Source organism: Peromyscus eremicus, chromosome 4 (genome assembly GCF_949786415.1).
Source record: "Peromyscus eremicus chromosome 4, PerEre_H2_v1, whole genome shotgun sequence".
NCBI lineage: Eukaryota > Metazoa > Chordata > Mammalia > Rodentia > Cricetidae > Peromyscus > Peromyscus eremicus.
Window position 1 is genome coordinate 144,074,265 of NC_081419.1, and position 19,829 is coordinate 144,094,093.

Genomic DNA, 19,829 nt, shown 5'->3' on the forward strand with positions numbered 1-19,829 from the left:
CAACACAGGCATCTTATAGTTCAGAAAGTCATGTGTTAAAAGTGGGTCAGCTTCTAGAAACGTCCACACCTGTTCTGAGGCTGTATGCTGCTTAGTGCATGGGCCACAATCAAGTCTACCAGCATCCTTCTTTCAGCCTCTCTCTCTCCAAACCCATATCCTATGGAAGAACAGCAGGTGTCTTAACCACTGAGCCATCTCTCCAGCCCCAGAACAGCTCATCTTCCTATAAGAATTATTGATTAGGTCAGCCTGGAAGTATGTGGAAGGGCTGTAGTTCATCTCCTGTAACTCTACGATCTCAGTTCTCCAAAATCACCGAGGGTATTTGCAGGGAGGTGAGGCATGCAGCAGGGAGGTGAGGCATGCAGCAGGGAGGTGAGGCATGCAGCAGGGAGGTGAGGCATGCAGCAGGGAGGTGAGGTCAGGTCAGTCATGAAATGGTCACCAACTGCAATGGAGTCACACCTTGCTGTGCCATGTGCCATGGCCAATGAGCTGCCAAGTAGGGGTTCTAAGTCAGGTGTGTTGACCTCCAAAGCCAGACCCTTGGGATTCCCACCCTATTGCTTGTTCTTATCTGCTGCAAAGCCATGCCCAGCCTGCCATGTGTATTTAGAGATGCTGTGAAGCCAGGGAGAAGCCAGCCATCCTTGAGTTAGAACGGCCTGAATTAGGTCCTCTCCAGAACTCAGAGGAGAACAAACTAATGACCTCTAGATTCTGGCTCTAACACCATAGGGCAAGCAGCATCCCATGTGTAAGCACCAGCATGGGCCCAGGGTTTCTGCCACCCTGGGGAATAAATATGCGAGCTTTCAAGGAAAACCTGTGGTCCACCCCTGTTCTGTTCACTGTAAATAGGATCAGAGATGACGTCACACTCCGGCAGAGCAGTCTTCCCCCACAGCACTGACCTTCATCATAGTGTTGAACCACGTGAGTGGACACCGTCACTGGGCTCCCATTCTGAACACACTCATTGTCTGATATCACCTGCAACAGAATGGATGGTTTCGGTGGTCAGGTCTTGGGGGAACGCTCACGGGAGAGCCTCAAGGCTGCAGGAGCATCTTCCAACATCATACTTAAAAGCTGTGTTTGTAGAAACTGCCAGCTCTCCATCCAGCCTTGGAGAAGCAACATGACTCACTCTGGCCGGATTCCCATCATCATAAGAGCACTCCTGGGTTCACACAGGCAGGCAAGTCCCACAACACACATGGGATGTCGAGGCCCCAAAGGTACACTGTCTAATAAGGAACCAAGCAAGAGTCTAGCATGTCAATTCAGTGGCCTGCCAGGCTAAATTCACCTGTGTGGCCACACAGATGCTACTATTAGCCACGCCTTTAGTGAACACACCTGTCAAATATAGGAAGTTCACTCTGTGTGTGTGTTTATGTATGTATGTGGGTGCACATGCATGTGGATAGGACAACTTCAGAGGGCGTTCCTCTAGTCACATCCACCTGTTTTGAGACAGTGCCTTGGAGCTCACCAAGTAATCTACAAGTCCCATGGATCTGCCTGTTTCTACCTCCTCAGAATTGCTACATACAAGTCTGGCTTTTTCTTTCTTTCTTTCTTTCTTTCTTTCTTTCTTTCTTTCTTTCTTTCTTTCTTTCTTTCTTTCTTTCTTCCTTTTCTTCTTTCTTCTTTCTTCCTTTCTTTCTTTCTTCCTTTCTTTCCTTTCTTTTTCTTCTTTCCTTCCTCCCTTTTTAAGGTGGGCTTCAGGAATCAAACTCAAGTCCTTGTGTTTATAAGGCGAACACGTTACCCACTGATCTAACTCCCTAGCCCCTTGGCCTCAGCTCTTGCCAGGCACTTTGAGGAGAGAGCCCTGTGAACTCTCCACCAGCGCTGTGTGTGCCATTATCAAGGAGCTTTGAGAGCACTCCCGTCCACTCTGATTTCCACATAATTTTGGGTTAAAAAGTTCTATGGAGAAAGTCAGACACTGTAATTTCAGACATTTCCCGGAGGTCAGTCTTGAACCACTGAAATACCCCCAGGGTTGCCAACCTCAGCACTATGGGTATTTGGACTAGGGAATTCCTGGCTGTGTGTGTGTGTGGGGGGGCGCTAGGGAATTCTTGGCTGTGTGTGTGTGTGTGTGTGTGTGTGTGTGTGTGTGTGTGTGTGCATGTCCTGTGCAGGACAGTGGATGGCAATTGTGGCCTCTATGCACTAGATGTCGGAAACGTCCCCTTCCTTAGTTGACTATCTAAAACATCTCCAGATACTGTCCGGTGTCCCCAAGGGGAGCACTGAGAAACAAGTCTGCGTTTGGAAACCGACCTTGGGGTAGCTACTAAATTGGCTCCCTGGCCATCACCCGTGGAAGTCGTTGAAGACACAGGCTTCATAGATCACCATTTCTTCCAATTGCTCGTCTTACATGGAGGCTCAGAGTCTGCATTTTGTGGTGGAGGTGTACTCATAACATGCCCATGTGTAGTGAGTAGCTGTTCCAGCTTTGACCTGGAAGTACTACCCCTATTGAGGCTTCAGTAACTGTCACGCCTACAAGGTGGGGCCAAGACAGGAGCCCTTAAGACCCGAGATCCGGATGTGCTGGCTCTCTTGGTTCCTGGATCCTGGTTGCTGGAGGTAGACCGAGCAGAGTTCTCCAGAGAACACCGCTGGACTGCGCCACACCTTTCCCGGACCCTGTAACCTATCCCTTTACTTGTAAGTTACCCCACAAAATAAACCTCCCTTTAACTACGTGGAGTTACCTTAATACTAAAACCAATACCCATGTGTGTGCATGCAGAGGTCAGAGGTCACATTGGGGTCCTCATGTCTGTGTGCTGCCATACCCAACCTTTTCCATGGGTGCTGGATCAGAACTCGGGTGCACTGAGCACTGCCCCCCTGCCACACATACAAATAGAACCTGCATTTTTCACCAGCTCCTTGGTAGACTCTAGGACTTCAACTACCACTGACCAACAGTGAGAGCGGCGGCCCTCACAGCCCATCTCGTCAGTGAGCCCTTGTAGACAGAGTAGCGCCCTCTAGGCTCTACTTTCTGGTGTCAGTGTGCCAGCGATTAAGCACGTGTTACCTTGTAAGTGTTTGCTTCCGGTTCCTTCTCCTGGACTTCGGTTCTTAGTGGGACGCTCATTTGGTTGCCCATTGTTCCTCCAATAGAGAAAAAGGAGAAAGAAATCAAAACACAAACCTGAGTTTTAGCACCTGTGTGTGAAGCCAAGACATAGGGACAGGTTCCCTGAGCTGGCTGGTATCCGGCACCAGGCTTCAGTCTTTTTCTCCACAATGAAATTCTTGGGGGAAAAAACCTGATTTCTTGGGTATCATTTTAAAATATATATATGAAAAAGATTTACTAATTTTCATTTTACATGTATGGGTGTTTTGCCAGCACACACAATGTCTGTGTGCCGTGTGCATGCAGTGTCCTCTGGGGACAGAAGAGGGCTCAGGATCCTCTGGAACAAGAGTTACAGAGTTGTCAGCCACCATGTGGGTGCTGAGAATTGAACCCAGGTGCCTTGGAAGAGCCAAGAGAGGAACCTAGAGTCTCCAGAGCATCGTCATTACTGACAGGGCAGGTTACAGCTCAGACAAGCAGAGTCAGGAGAAAAGGATAAGCAGGAACAGCATTGGCTGAGGGCTTTCCCCGTGGAGACACTGTCTAGGAGCTTTGCTCCAAGGAAAACTCATTGACTCCTTGTAACATATCAGCAGGACCTGGAGAACATTGTCCTGAATGTGCAGATGGGGAAACTGAGGCATGCAGGTTGAATATCTTGGAAAAGGTCATACATAAATAAACATATGCACACACAAGAATACATTTATGCACAGGACACATATCATGGCTCTACCCAGACTTCAAATTTAGCTTGTTACAAGTGTCAACACTGTTATTTGACACTTCAACAATGTGGTCTGCAAAACTTACAAGCCCCAATTGTTCAATCCAAGTTAGATCTTATTTAGTGGCTACTTTGGGGGCTTGTGAATGTACACCTGTTTGTGTGTGTGCATGTGTGTAGGTCAGAGGTCCACATCTGGGTGACTTTCTCAACTGTCTCCACTTTATTTTTGAGACAGAGTCTTTCACTGAACTTGGAACTTCCTAGACCAGCTGGACCGGCCAACAATCTTCCTGTGGCTATTGCCCAGTGCCAGGATGGTAGGCATGTGCTCTCCAACAGGGCTTTTGGCTTGGGTGCGGGAATCTGAACTCAAATCCTCACACTGTGTGCAAGCCCTTGGCCTACTGAGCCATCTCCCCGGCCCCTTGGTGACTACTTTCAATACACATTTAAGGTCATGAAATAGCTTGGTCTGGGAGATGTGTGATACCCACAGTCACGTGACGTGCCTTTTCATCTCATAGAGCTGAGGTTCCCTGACCCTTTTACTGCATCCTCTAAATAGTCTTTCTGCAACTTCAGGGCCAAGGGGAGTCAACAGTGAGAAATGCAGGACCTGTGTTTTGCTGAGATCACCTGGAATCAGACAACACTGCTTTCTCCAGCAATCAATGTCCACATCTAAAGCTGTTCTAACCTGTCCATCAACTGTTTTAAATGGCAGCATTGGAATGAAACCAAAGCAAAAGTTTACTCCCACCTACTGGCAGATATAAGCATAGCAGAAACAAATTCCTTGAGCCTTTGGGGCTAGGTTCAAAGGACCAAAGATTGAAGGGAGCATGGTTGGAAACGAACATCTACTAACAGTTGGCAGGAGGGTGGCAAGGCTTCCAGGGCCCAGCAGTGCTGTGACTAACAAAGCAAGAATGACAGGCGTGCCTACCGGGTCCGGAGAGCTCACACAGAGGCTGCAGATAGCTCTAGGTGAATGCGGCGGAACACGGGATTGCGAAGTGGGCTCTAGAGTTTACACTCTGCTCCTGCTCCCCACACACTGAGAAACTTGACACTGGACCAGTTCCTAAGCCTGCATGAGCCCCAGTATCCTCATCTACACAAGGAGGATAATGAAGTGCTTTTACTGGGATGTGCCTGATGGCTCAGGCTATGGAATGCTTTCATTTCTTCCTCTCTTTTTTATGTGTGTGAGCGTTTTGTTCACATGTATGTATGTGCATCCTGTGTATGCCTGGTGCCCAAGGAGAGCAGCAGAGGGTATTGAACCCCCTGGAGCTGAGGTTATGGACAGTTGTGAGCTGCCATGTAGGAACTGGGAACCAAACCCGGGTCTTCTACAGGAACCAGCAAGTGCTCTTAACTGCTAAGTAACCGCTCCATCGCTAAACACTTCTTAAAGTGCATATTCAGGTTTCTTCTTTGGAAAACATTTTATTTGTCTCACTAGCTCATTATAGATTGTCAGTATTTTTATGTGTGAGTTTCTTTTTATGTTTAATTTGTGCAAAAAAAATTTTTTTTCGAGACAGGGTCCCTCTGTGTAGCCTTAGAGTCTGTCCTGGAACTCACTCTGTAGCCCAGGCTGGCCTCGAACTCACAGAGATCCTCCTGTGTCTGCCTCCCGAGTGCTGGGATTAAAAGTGTGCGCCACCACCGCCTGGCGCAAATTTTTATATATTCTGGATATTAACCATCTGTCTGGGTATAGCTGGTAAAGGTTTTTGTTCCATTCCGTACAGGCTGTCTATGTGCTCTGATGATGGTTCCCTTGGGTAAGCAGTGACTTTTAAACTTCATGTAGTCTTATTTGGTAATTCCAGGGGCTTTTTCCTGGGCTACTGGAGCCTAGTTCAGGAAGTTCTTGCCTATAGCATAGAAGTAGACAGGGAGCTACTGGAAGTAGACGCATTTGAGGGGTAACAGGACTGGGGAGTGGGGAGAAGAGAAGGCAGGAGAATTAACAAAAAACCCAGTTGTTTGATGATGTCATACTGAAACCTAATACATTTATGCTAATTTAAAATGGAATTAATTAATTAAGGACATTAGGCCCCATCTCCAGTGATTACTGTGAGAATTAAGCAAGTTAATATATTCCAGGTGCTCCACACAGGGCCTGACACCTGATGGTACCACTCAAATGCTAGCTACAAACTGATCATCTTTGTTATTGTCCTTGCTAGTTCAAGGCAGTGTCCCTCAGAGTTCCCTAGTGATGAGACTCCACTGAGGAATCTGCTTGGCTCCCAACCATGCGACCCGTGAAAAGATAAGTATCTGTCATTAAGGCTCCTCACTCCTGTCTGGGGTATTTTTGTTTTTGCAGTCTGAGCAGACTAAAGGGTTTAGGGGATGGCTCTGGAGGTAAAATGCTTGACACACGGGCGTGAGGCCTGAGTTCAACCTCCAGTGCTTCCGAATGTAGCCAGCTGCAGTGGTGTGCACCCCTAATCCCAGCACCGAGGAAGGAGAGAAAGGCATATACCTGGGCGTATATCCCAGCACTGAGGAAGGAGAGAAAGGCATATACCTGGGCATATATCCCAGCACTGAGGAAGGAGAGAAAGGCATATACCTGGGCATATATCCCAGCACTGAGGAAGGAGAGAAAGGCATATACCTGGGCATATATCCCAGCACTGAGGAAGGAGAGAAAGGCATATACCTGGACATATATCCCAGCACCGAGGAAGGAGAGAAAGGCATATACCTGGGCATATATCCCAGCACCGAGGAAGGAGAGAAAGGCATATACCTGGGCATATATCCCAGCACCGAGGAAGGAGAGAAAGGCATATACCTGGGCATATATCCCAGCACTGAGGAAGGAGAGAAAGGCATATACCTGGGCATATATCCCAGCACTGAGGAAGGAGAGAAAGGCATATACCTGTGTTCACTGATCAGCCTGTCTAGCCAGCTTTGTGAGCTCCAGACCAGTGAGAAACCCTGTCTCAAAAAACTCTCAGAGGACCTTGGTTTAATTCCTAGCACCCCCATGGTGGCTCACAGCTGCCTGTAACTCCAGTCCCATGGGATCAGACACTCTTTTCTAGCCTCTGTGGGCACTAGGCACACATGGTATACAGGAAAACAAAACAAAACAAAACAAGATGTAGAGGATCTAAAAAATGACCCTCGAGATTGGCCTCTGGTCTACACACACACACACACACACACACACACACACACACACACACACACATGATCATAAAGGCCCTATGCAGGACTTGACCTCTACAGGACTCAGGTGTATAAATTAAAAATGTCAGTTATTACCAATGTCACAAACATTGCTGGTGCATGCTAGCTGCCATGAATATCCATTTCTTGTCATGATGTCTTGAGCTCAGCTGCTCTGGGTTTTGATTCATGTGAATGTGCCACTCTGAGTGCTGCTAAGGAACACCTCTTATTGGACAGAGGGCTGTACCTTTGCCCCTCATTTCAGCTGTGGATTAGCAGTGACCCCTGCTCCTGGGATGGGGATAAATGTACACACCATTCAAGTCTGCCGTAGCAAAAGAATATTCCTGAGAACTTCCTCCCAGCAGGCAGCTAAATGACTCTCGGGTGCAAGGGGAGGGCCTGGAAAGGTGGAATGGTGACAGAATTAGTCACCCAGCAAACAAGAAATCACCTTTGATCATTGCAGTGGAATGCAGACAAACCACAAGCCACCTACCACTCCACCGAGAGTGCTGCCAACATGGCCAGGCTGGCATATTGGGCAGCACCAGACTCTCTCCCAGCTCCCAAAGCAAGGTCAGTATTGCTGGCGAATCATGAGAGTAAACCCACTGTGTTCAGCCCCACCATCTGGATCTACCTTACCAGGTGCCTAGCACAGTGCTGGGGTTCGGTGGCCACCCTCAGGGGACCATGCACAGTAGTGCAGGTTGCTTCCTGTACGGGGGCTCAGGACAGAAATCCTCCCTCTCTGAACTCCTCCCCCCAGCCCTGCATGGGATACCTGGAGTCCAGGGGAAGGGCTTCTTGCTGGGTGTCTAGGAACGTTTGGTGACACTCGTACTGCTTCTGTGACACACCGTTGCTTTGCATATAGAGTGACTGGTTCTAGAAAGTCAGCAGCTTACTGGCTCATTCTCTCTCTCCCTGTCTCTCTCTCCCCTCAGCATTGGGAATTTGAACCCAGGGCCTCAAGCATGTTAGGCAAGCTCTCTACCACTAAGCTACATCCTAGCCCCCAGTTTATTTTTAGAGAGAGAATCTCACTAGGTTGCCCAGGTTACCCTTGGGATTATTCTGTAACCCAGACAGGCCTTGAACTTGCAACCCCGCTGCATTAAACATCCCAGAGTAGCTGAGAGAACAGGCCTGTACCACCAGGCCCAGGTTTGATTTTTCTTGTTCTCAGGACTAAACTGAACATCCTTAAATGAAGGACAGGGCGGTGCCATGGGAAGCGTTCGGTGCACCGTGCAGGACCAGCACCAGCTTACATGGGTGCCCATGCATGCAGATGTCCTTCTTAGAGCCCGGGCGGCCACAACGTGAGTGGAGAGGGGACTGCCTCCCTGCAGTTCGCTGCGGGTCTCTGCTGGCCTCACACAGCCTGGCCCTAGTTCTGGTGTGTGTTTCCCTTCCAAAAGTTCTCCCTCCCTGTTCTGTAGAAGAGACTCATTCTGCAGTCCCTCCCCATAAGCATGTGATCACCAAGAAGACCGCCCCTGGTCTGTCCTTCCTGCATTCTTCCAGGCCTCACTCCCTGCTTGTTGGGTAAATGGAGAAGGGAGAAAAAAGCTACAGAGAGGCCTAGACGGGGTTTGAACCCATGTCTGTGAGAACTCAGCAGACTTCAGCCACTTGACTGGGCAGGGTTGGGTTGAAGTATGGAAGCCCCTCCCCCTGGCAGGTGCTGTGCAGGACACCAGCGGGAGCAGAGGGAGCGGGAGGGAGGTGGCCTCCTGAGACCTGTCTGTTTTTCTCCCCTGTACCTCTAGACACAATCCAGCCAGGATCAGCCTTGGCACACCCACTGCTTCCTAGAGTACATACCCTCCTCCTTAAAGAGAACACACAACCAGGAAGCCTGGCTCCGTGGTACATGCCTGTAAACTCGGCACTCAGGGAGCCACGGCAGGAGGATTCCGAGTTTGGAAGCAGCCTGGGCTTCATAGTGAGACTCTGTCAAACCAAACCAAACCAGATATACTTCTGGAGGTTTCAGATTCTTTCATACAAATAAAGTAGAAAAGAATTTTCTGTGGCTCAGAGCGTGGTTCTCCCTTCCACGCCACCTCCGCTGAAGCCACCGAAGTACACACACCTTCTCTCATTGGGGAAGCAAAATACGCGCCCCAGGGCTGAGGGCGGCTGCTCAGACCCCAGCGGGCTTGGAACCAGGGTGAGCCAGTGAGGTGGCTTCAGGAAAGGCAAGAATCCCAGGCATCAGGAAGAACCAGGCTTAACAATTTCCTTTTCTTTTCTGAGAAAGAGTCTCAGGCTACAGTGTGGGCTGGGATACACTGTGTGACTCAGCCTGGCTTCCAGCTCACTGCAAGTCTGCCCGCTTCAGCCTCCTAAGTGTTAGGTCACAGGGTCAGCCTCCCAAGTGTTAGTTAGGCTACAGGTGTGAGCCTTCTTCCTGTTGTTTTTTTCTGTGGTGCTGGGGATGGAACCCAGGGTCTCGTGTTTGCTAGGCAAGTTTCCTACCTCTAAGCTACATCCCTAACACCTTTAGCACAGTTTTTAAAAAATCAGCATTAATGCTGTCACAGATCTTATTTTTACTGAGTTGAGATTTTTCTGAGTCAAGGATGCTTTCACATTAATTTTCACTTTGTGAATTTTGACTTCAAGTGTAATTGATCTTTTTGTACTTTTTTTTATTGGTTTCCATTTTTAAAAGTATGTATTTATTTTAATTTTATGTGCATGAGTGTTGGCCTGTATGCGCGCGCGCGTGTGTGTGTGTGTGTGTGTGTGTGTGTGTGTGTGTGTGTGTGTGTACATGCAGTGCTCACAGAGGCCAGAAGAAGGCATCATATCATAGAGATAATTGTGAGGGGTCAGATGGGTGCTGCCAACAGAACCCGGGTCCTCTGCAAGAGCAACAAGTATTCTGAACTGCTGGGCCACCTCTCCAGCCCTTATTTATTTATTTACTTATAAGACACTCTCACTATATTCTACTGGGTGGCCTAGAACAAGCCATGTAGATAAGGCTGGCCCGAAACTTTTGGTGATCCTCCTGCCTCTGCCTCCCTCCTGCACCACTGCTCCTGACTTTAGCTGATCTTGATGGCTGAGGGACATCTTCTGATGTCCCTTGTGAATGCAGTTTCCCTCCTCTGGCTGTCACTTGGCTCCACCTCTGTGGCTTCAGACCGGTTCCCACCTCTCTCCAGTCTCGTTTTCTCCACTGGGAATTGGACCTGATGCCGACACCAAGAGCAGACCCATGGCTGATGTTAGCTCAGCGTATGGGCATTTGTGTGTATTTATCCTGAGTTCAGAGGTATGGTGATACCCATTTTACAGATGAGGAAACTGAGTCTCATAAGATTGAAGGAACTTGCTCCCAGGGGACCTGGCTAGCTTATGGTCGGGTTGAGACCACCCTCTGAACATCATGGCCCGTCCAGGCAAGCAGGAGAGTGGTTCAGAGGGTGATGCAAATTCCCAGGGATTCAAATTCAACATCTGCCTCACTGGATGTCACCATGAATGTCACCATGATCATAGACAGAGCCAGATTCACAGACAACACTTAACAAGTCCCTTTCACCTGTCTTTGCAGGTCCCTAGCCTCAGATTTGAAGTCTGCTTGGCTGTGAGATTCTTGCCTAGACACTGGTCCCCAATCTTTAATGACCCTCCAGGATCCACACAGACCTGAGTGACTTATGTTGCTTTGTACCCAACACAGCCCACATGGCCACTGAAGCTTTTAGGAAGCACAATCTCTAAGTCCATTTCACAGATCGTAAAACCGAAGCTCTCACAAACCAAGACCACAGAGCACATGAGTGAGAGATAGGAGCGGCGAGTCAGATTCAACCCTCAGGTCCCCAGCCTCTATCATTTCACCCCCACCACAAGCAATGGACACCCCAGTAAAGCTTCAAGGCGCTGGAGGTAGTTACCTGATGAGCTGCTGCTGCTGCTGGGAGTATCTTGGGTCCCCTGCTGTTTGCAGCAGTTGTTTCTGCTCAGGGTCCTGCGGCTCCAGCTGTTGCTGCCCAGTATGGGACAAGTGCAGAGCCTGACCCTGGCTCTTTGCTTCCTTGTCCGGCCTGCTGGCTGAATACACAGAGCAGGGCAAACACAGGCTGGGAGGAGTCCTCCCCTGCCCTGCTTGCCCGACCCTTGGAAACGCGTCTCTTCCTGGATGTCGGTGCCTCTCCTCCCAGTAAAAAACAGAGCGCCTGAATTCTCTCACATTCATGCCCCCTGGGCACTTTGAGCATCTCACACAGTGTCCTTTACCCTGTGGGGCTGTGCGGGTGGACCTGGGATGCAACAACTCTCTGTGACAATTGTGCATCACAGTCAAAACCGGGAGAAGATGCTCTGGGAGGGTCTGCAGCTCTATGTCGTCTTTTACCTGCGTTGATTCCAGGATGCCATCTCCACCATAACCTGACCACCTAGCTAGAAGATGATGCACCTCCCCCTCCCCCCGCCCCCAGTGCCTAGTCCTGTAAAAGTTCTGAGCACCAAAAAACACTTAGACAGAGGAGTTTATTGCTGTGACAAAAGCATGTGACATTGCTGGTCAGAAGTTCAGGACAGGAATTTGTTTGCTTGTTTGAGACAGGGTCTTATGTCGCCCAAGCTGGCCTTGATCTTACTGTGAAGTTTAAGAACATCATTTGATCCTCCTGCCTCCACCTCCTCAGTGCTAGGATTCCAGGTGTGCATATGCACCTTCACATCCAAGTTATGTGACTTAGGAGATGGAATTCAGGGCTTCGTGCATGCCAGGCAAGCTGCTCTACCAACAGAGGTACGTTCTTTTTTTTAAAGAATTATTTATTTATTATGTATACAGAAGAGGGTGCCAGATCTCATTACAGATGGTTGTGAGCCACCAAGTGGGTGCAGGGAATTGAACTCAGGACCTCTGGACGAGCAATCAATGCTCTTAACCTCTGAGCCATCTCTCCAGCCCCGGAGGTACGTTCTTAAGTCAAGACAGTTACAGTGTGTAACAAGTTAAAGAGCCTCATGAGGATGTATGTAACGTACATGAGAACAAGCATGAAGTCAAGCCAATGAAGACACAAAAGGATGGGGAGGGATGAAACAGTATGTGCATGTTCTTTATAGACTTGCTGAGAAGCCTTCACAGTCATGACTCCGAGCTTCCTGACAGCCAGTGCAAGAGGAAAATGTGCTAAGGACACTCCTGGGAAAACATTCAAGAGAAATGCAAACCAGTAATTACTGCGGCTTCAGTCAATAACGCACTCACCCAGGTCCTCATCATGACTATTTGCCAAGCATCAGGTTATATATGGCCTGGTGGGTGGGGCTTCCCCACCCTCCTGGGCTTATTGTTACTGGACACAGAGTCCTAACAATGTAAATGCTGGACTCACAGAACACGAGTCTTGCTGGCCAAGAAGAGCCGCAGCAGTTGAGAGCATGGAGTCAGAGTCAGAAAGCAGCAGAAACATCATACAGGACTGAAGTAAACTCTCAATTTCTAAGTGGGGGAGCGCTCAGCCCCTAGGCATGCAAGAAACCCAACTTCAGTAAGGCCATCATGGTCCACTGTGCAATGCAAGCTTCCACCCTGGTGCTGCTGGCTCAGACCTTATTCTCACAGACCAGCTGGGTGACTGTGAGTGAGTCACCAACTCCTCAAATGTCTCGCAGCCTCCTGGCTGTGAGATCCCCATGTTCATTGTGAATCTGACTTGATATTCCTGGTCCACTGGAAAGGGCAGATGGTGGACAAGACGCCAAGAGCTGCCTGGCTCTCTTCACCCTCCAGTTATCCGCCACAGATGCCTCCTGCCCTTCTCTTTGGACCTCACTTATGCTCACACTGGGGTAGGAGTTTGGCTGAGGACACTCACTGAGGCAAGGCTCTCAGGAAGCACCAGCAGGTTGTAGAAGCCCAGGATTGCAGTCAGCAGCTGTACTGAGGGCTTCACTGGTGTGTTACCAGCCACCCGTCACTACGATAAAATGCCTGAGGGGGTTTTTTATAGAGAGAAAAGGTTCAGTTCGGATCATGACTTGGTTCCAGTCTGTGATCAAATGGCCCCAATGCTTTGAGTAACATGTCACAGTGGAGAGGAGTGGCCCAGCAAGTTGGCTCACCTCCTGGGGGCAGGAAGTGAAGAGAGGAAGAGACAGGGGACCCCTAATCAGATGGGTTACCAGAGATTGAAGGACCAGTAAGCCCCCTTCCCCCGTAAGGCCCCACCTACTCAAGACCACAGCACCTCCAATAGCACCAGACTGGGAACAAGCTTGCACCTTGTGGCTTCGTAGGGGACCCTTATCCAAACCACAGCAGCTGGCTCTGGATTTGGCAGTGTAAAGAGAAAACAGTGCAGACTTCTAGAAGCAAGGAGAAGCCCTGTGGAAGGAGTAGAGACAGGATTTCCCCTTCCTTCTACACCCTCTCACTCCACTGTTCATGAATTACATTGGTTGTTCAAATCATTGCAAGTTAAAGCAGAAATAGAAACCTAAGCCATCAGTGTGGATCCTACCTTCTCCTTTACTCCGTGCAGGGCTGGCTTGAAATGCAAGGAACTCCGGTGTGGAACTCTGGGAACCTCATAACTGCCCTCTCAGCAGCGTGTGTGTGTGTGTGTGTGTGTGTATGCAGGTACACATGCACGTGTGTGTGCATGTATGTGTGCATCCCTGTGCATGAGTGTTTGTGTGTATGCAGGTACACACGTACAGAGGTCAACCTTGGCTTCTGTTTCTCAAAAGCTGTTCACTTCTCCTTTTGAGAGTGTCTCTCACTAACCTGGAGTTCCTTGATTAGTCTGACCAGGTGACTCAGACATTGGTGAAATTATTAAGGCCGCTCCACGTAGTTAAAAGGGAGATTTATTTAGTGGCATAACTTACAAATGAAGGGATAGGTAGGTTGCAGGTTCTAGGAAAGACGCGGCGCAGTCCCGCAGTGTGGAATGGCTACCCATTACACTCAAGAGCCCCTGGGGTCCCCTTGTGTCCTCTTCTGCAGCGCTGGGGCTACAAGTATGTAGCATCATGCCTGGCTTTTTCACATGGACTCTGGGGAATTCGCTTTCCCAATTGAATTATCTCTCCAGCCCATATTTGTGGTTCTTAGAATGTGTGCCCCCACCCCTTCTGTGTTTGGCGTCATACTGACTTGCACAGCAAGCAGGCTAACACTCAGATTATGCACACTCGGGTTGCAGATGCCCTTTTACTGCCAGGCTTGCTCAGCATCCCCATGTGGATGGTGGCATCCTGAGTGGTAGGTGTGAAAGGGTGGTAGAGCAGCCACTGTGCATACACCTCGTGTACACCCTTTATACACACCTCGTGTACACCCTTTATACACCATCACCTTTACTTACACAACCTCAGCTCACAAATTACACTGTTAAGAATATCAAGGGGGTGTCTGAGGAGATAGCTCAGTGGTTAAGAGCATGTGGGACTCTTACAAAGGATCCAAGTTCAGTTTCCATCACCATTGTTAGGAGGCTCAATATTGCCCATAATTCCAGCTCCAGGGGATCTGACCCCTCTTCATCCTCAGGTGCACATACTTACACAGACAAAAACACATATACATAATTAAAAATAAAATAAATGGTTTAAAAGTAAGAAGAATTTCAAGGGGCTAGGAAGGTGGTTCAGCCACGCAAGGGTGAGGATGTAAAAGCCAGGGGGTATAGTGGCTCACTGCAATCCGAGTGTGTAGGAGGCAGAGGCAAGGAGTCCCCAGAGCAAGCTGGGAGTCAGACCAGCCTGAACAGTGAGCTCTGGGTTCAAATGAGAGACCATGCCTCAATGTATAAAGTGGAGAGTGACCCAGGAAGACGCCCAGTGTCAGCCTTCGACCTTGTCTCAAGGGTCACTGCGGCTGTGATGAAACACCATGACCGAAGAAAGTTGGAGGAAAGGGTTTATTTGGCTCACACTTCCACATCACAGTCCACCAGCGAGGGAAGTCAGGACAGGAACGCAAACAGGGCAGAACCTGGAGGCAGGAGCTGACGCAGAGGCCATGGAGGGTGCTGCTTACTGGTTTGCACCCCATGGCTTGCTCAGCCTGCTTTCTTACAGAACCCAGAACCACCAGCCCAGGGACCACCACAGTGGACTGGGCCCTCCCCATCAATCATGAATTAAGAAAACGCCCTGCATGCTTGTCTACCACTAACCTTACGGATGCACTTTCTCAGCTGAGGCTCCCTCCTCTCAGATAACTCTAGCTTGTGACAAATTGACATGAAACCAGCCAGCACAGACTTCCGCACGCACACATACACATGTGTACACTCACCTATGTATGCATATCTACCCACATGTGAATACTCAAATGTACATGTGTACACACTACCTACACATCTGTATGGGAAGAAAGGGATTTCCAGATGGTGACCACAGGACCTGAAGCAGAGCAGAACGCCCTGGGTGGAGACAGCAGTGAGCCTCCAGCGCCAAGACTTCCTGGTGCAGACTCTGCCTCCCAGAGGGACAAGCCGGACCCTGAGCAGAGCCACTCTGCATACAGACTGGAGGTGCTCACAATACACCCCTGACATGATTCACCTCCTAATCTTCTCTCCCTAGGATCTCCACCCCTCTTCAAATATTGACTGACCCACACAGCTGTCAGCCCCTGTCTCCGGAATCTGGATGGAGCCGGTTGCAGAGGGCTCCCTGGAAATCCAGCGTATCCTGACACCATTCTCCAAGCCAGTTCATAACAACCCTGCATACATGCTGTCCTCTTCCATACAGACCTTTGCCTATGCTCACTGAGCCAATGTCAGTCGTCCCTCCCCTCGCCCCCCGTGTTTGTGGAGGCCAGAGGACAACCATAATGCAGCTCCTCAGGTGTTACTCATAATTTTTTTTTGTTGTGTTTTGTTGTTGTTTGTTTTTGAGACAAGGTCTTTGGTTAGCCTGAGCTTATCAAGTAGGCTAGGCTGCCAGCAAGCCCCAGGCACCCACTAGTCAGAACCTCCCCAGTGCTGGTTTCAAAGGTGTGGGCTATACTATCCCCCAGGTTTCTCCCCATGGTTCCCTGGGATCCAACTCAGGTCCTTGTCCTTGCAAAGCAAGCATTTTACTGACTGAGCATCTCCCCAGCCCCTCTGCTATGCTTTCAGGATCCGAGCTGGAGTGGGCATGAACCTTTGCAGTGTGGTCCTGTGTACTGGATTTGCTGATGGCAGCCAACCCCCTGCCTGGGTGAGCTGGCCAGTCTGCTCCAGCTGAGACAGTAAACCGGATGTCACTTTTGTCTTTTTATCCCATTTGTCGCCGGCATTTTCCTGATCAGCTCCTCTGTTGCATCTGAGGTTCCCTTTGCCATGATCACGTGATATATCTGGGAAGCTGGGAATGCAAGCTCAGAGACGACGAGATGATTTCTTTAGTTCAGTCTGTGGTCTGACACTGGCTTCAGGGGCTCACTTCAGTCAGATCCGGGGCTCACTCTCATGTGGACACTTGGGGTCTAGGGTTCCTGCAGGTGACAAAAATTCCGGCTCTACTAGGTGAGCAGCCATGTGACCGCGGGAGGACTCTGCTCTCTCTGTGCTCTGGCTTGCACATGTATGAAGTGAGGACAGTAGCAGCCGCCCACTGCAGAGCTCCAGCAGGGGATAATTCACAGGAAATGCTTGACCGAGTGAAATGATCGTAACCATGAAGGGATAGTATTGAGGTTTCTTTCACAGGTACCATTTGTTTCTAGAAGTGGTTTTTTTTTTTTTTTTTTTTTTTTTTTTTTTTTTTTTTAAAGCAGCTAAAGGTCCAGTACATATGTAAAAGCACAATATGTGCACATCTGAATAAACAAAGCCCCACAAATAGTAAAGGGAAAAAAGATAGAAAATTCACCTTCTTAAAACCATTCATCGACTGCACTGAACTCTGGTCATTCAGAATCTGCAGGGAGATAAGGCCACGGGGAGAGAGAGCAGGCCTCCGTGAGAACCGCGCTGGTCTTGGGGGAGAGCAACAGAAGAGTGAAGGTGGGAACAACTTCTTCCCATCTGGTTCTAAGACATCATTTTGGAGAATACGGGGGGGGGGGGGGGACCAGGCTGTATAAATACTGCCACATGGAAGACAAAGAAAGCTGTTCTTCATGCTGCTCTTGGGACAGAGTCATGCTATATAACCCAGGCGCGGCACTGAAATCACTGCCTTGCTGCTTCAGCCCCCTGGGATTAAAGGTAGGAGCCGCCGCATCCACTCAGAAGACTGTTTTGATTTTGATACATCTGTCAACACTTTAAATGGAGTTAGAAATACATTTCTCTAATAATTTCCCTCATCCTGGGCGATTTTTGTTTTGCAACACATCTAGTAAGAGGCAGAAAACATAGACGTAGCTGGAGAGATGGCTCAGTGGGTAAGGGCACTTGCTGTGCAAGCATGAGGACCTGGGTTCAAATCCCCAGCTCCCATGTAAGAGGCCAGGCATGACATAGCACACATGCAAGCCCAGCACTGTAGGAGGCAGACGGGAGCGGGGTTGGGGCTTTCTGGCTGTCAGCCTCGCTCCAGTTTTGATGAGAGATCCTGTCTCAGGGGAACTAGGCAGAGGGTAATAGAGCAGGATTCCTGACATCATGTTCCAGCTTCCATATGTGCACACACCAGCATGAACCACGTACATGCATATACTACACACATACCACACACACATAGGCATACATCTGCATATACACACGCAAAAATAAAAAGGAACCCCCAAAAGATTCTAATCAAAATGAAATCAAATTTTGTTATATTTGGAAATTTTTTACATTTTTGTAGCATCAGGTGTTTTTAAGAGCCATTTATAAGTTTCCATTTTTCCATAAATTGTTTTTTCTTTTTAAAAAGGTTTATTTTATTTTTGGAATTCTCAAAGAATCAATAAAATATTATACTAAAAAAAGAAATACCTCCATCTAGGAAACAATGACTATTAGAATGAATGAGTAGGGAAAAAAATGAAAGTAAAAAAAATATTTTATTTTTATGTATGTGTGAGTGCCTGTGTGTATACATGCCACATGTGTGAGTGCCTGTGTGTATACATGCCACATGTGTGAGTGCCTGTGTGTATACATGCCACGTGTGTGAGTGCCTGTGTGTATACATGCCACGTGTGTGAAAGTGCCCACAGTGACTAGATGAGGGCATGGGATCCCCGGAGCAGGACCTAATGGCCTTGGTGAGCCGCCTGGCAGGGGTGCTGGGAACTGCACTGTGGTCCTCGGACAGCAGGACACACTCTCAGCTGCAGGCCGTTTAACCAGGCTCTTGTTTTCTCTTCTAAAACAAAACAGCATAACTAGACACACTCACTCTTCAGGTTTGGAGCAATGCTCAGAGTTATCTGAGAACAATTGTTAGAGTGTGTCTGTCTCTCAGCTGCGCACTTGTGGGACCGTGTGTGTTTTTCATCTTAACCGAAGTGGCAGAGGCTGAGGCGGGAGGAACTCCTGTGTCTTCCAGCAGGGCAGACCCCCAAGAACTTTCAAAAATCTGAAATCATACTGTTGTTTTTCGCCTTTTTAAAATTTTGGTGCAAAACAAGTAATTTTGCTGGAAGATTATTGGAAAAAAGTTGTATTTTATACTAATGTTTTCATTAGCATCAAATGGGCTTATTATACTTTTAAATGAACTTCTGAATATTTGAAACTTGTTAGTTCTGATTTCCAACATGACAAATATCGCTAGATCTCATCTGAATGAAACAAAAAGTCCTGGGGCTGGAGAGATGGCTCAACGGTTAAGAGCTCTGGCTGCTCTTCCAGAGGTCCTGAGTTCAATTCCTACCTGGTGGCTCACAACCATCTATTATAGGATCTAATGCCCTCCTTAGGCATGCAGGTATACATGCAGAACACTTATACATAAAATATAATTAATAAATTAATTAAAAAAACAGAAACAAAAAGTCCTTTCTGTCCTCGATGGTTTCTGACGGTGTCAGGGAATGAACCTGAGCTGTCCCCATAGGTCATGTTCTGAATTCTGTCTCCAGCAGTGATACTTTGGAGGTGGAGGCATAGAACGTTTGGAAAGTAGGGTCCCACTGAAGGAGGTGAGTCACTAGGGGGTTGGACCTTGAAGGTAATGGCCACTCCTGGTTCGGTCAGGTGTCCTCAGATTCCTGTGTGCCATCATGATGTGAGAAGCTCAGGCAACGCTTGTCCCTCCCCTAACCTCACTCAAGTCTTCCTCCTGGATGTGTTAATACTTCCAAAACACCAAGTCTCAAACCTCCTACATCTCTTACATCGTCTCTGTTGGGTTTTCTGTCTCAACGAGGAAGGCGACTAATGCAACTCCAGAGAACAAAATTTTTAAATTGATTTTTTCCCCATGATTCTAGAAGAAATAAATTTTCATTATAAAGCATACAGGGAGCAGTGGCCCAGGGTGTAGCTCAGTGGCAGAGAGAATCTGGCAAGCCCTGGGTTCAAACCCCATTATGACTCAGAAAAACAAATGGGAAGAGAATTATGCAAAGACATACGCAAAAACCAAAACTAAAAACAACAACAACAAAAAATGACTCTGTCTTGAGAAGATTCTCTTTGGTAATTGTCCCATTCCATATCAACGTTATACATAGTCATTTTGAAACACTGCTTTGGGTTTGTTTTGAGACAAGGTCTTCTTAGCCACAGTCACTCCATTTTTGTAAAGCTCCCTTTTGGGTTAAACAATGACAATAGCTGAAACCAAAGTAATTCAGCCACTGGAACTAAAGTCATTTGTTCTTCTGGAATCTTCCCTCCCTGT

General features: G+C 48.3%; 1 protein-coding gene across 2 annotated transcripts in view; it reads right to left on the reverse strand.

Annotated features, from left to right (window-relative positions):
* The window catches only part of Bcas1 (brain enriched myelin associated protein 1), a 76,289-nt gene extending 73,144 nt beyond the window's left edge, over window positions 1–3,145 (reverse strand). For both annotated transcript variants that reach the window (XM_059261984.1, XM_059261983.1), the window contains exons 1-2: window positions 3,074–3,145; window positions 918–996 (exon numbers count right to left, since the gene is read on the reverse strand). In XM_059261984.1, coding sequence (XP_059117967.1) covers window positions 918–996; window positions 3,074–3,145 — 151 coding nt within the window. The remainder of the gene's footprint in view (window positions 1–917; window positions 997–3,073) is intronic.
* Window positions 3,146–19,829: the final 16,684 nt, after the last annotated feature.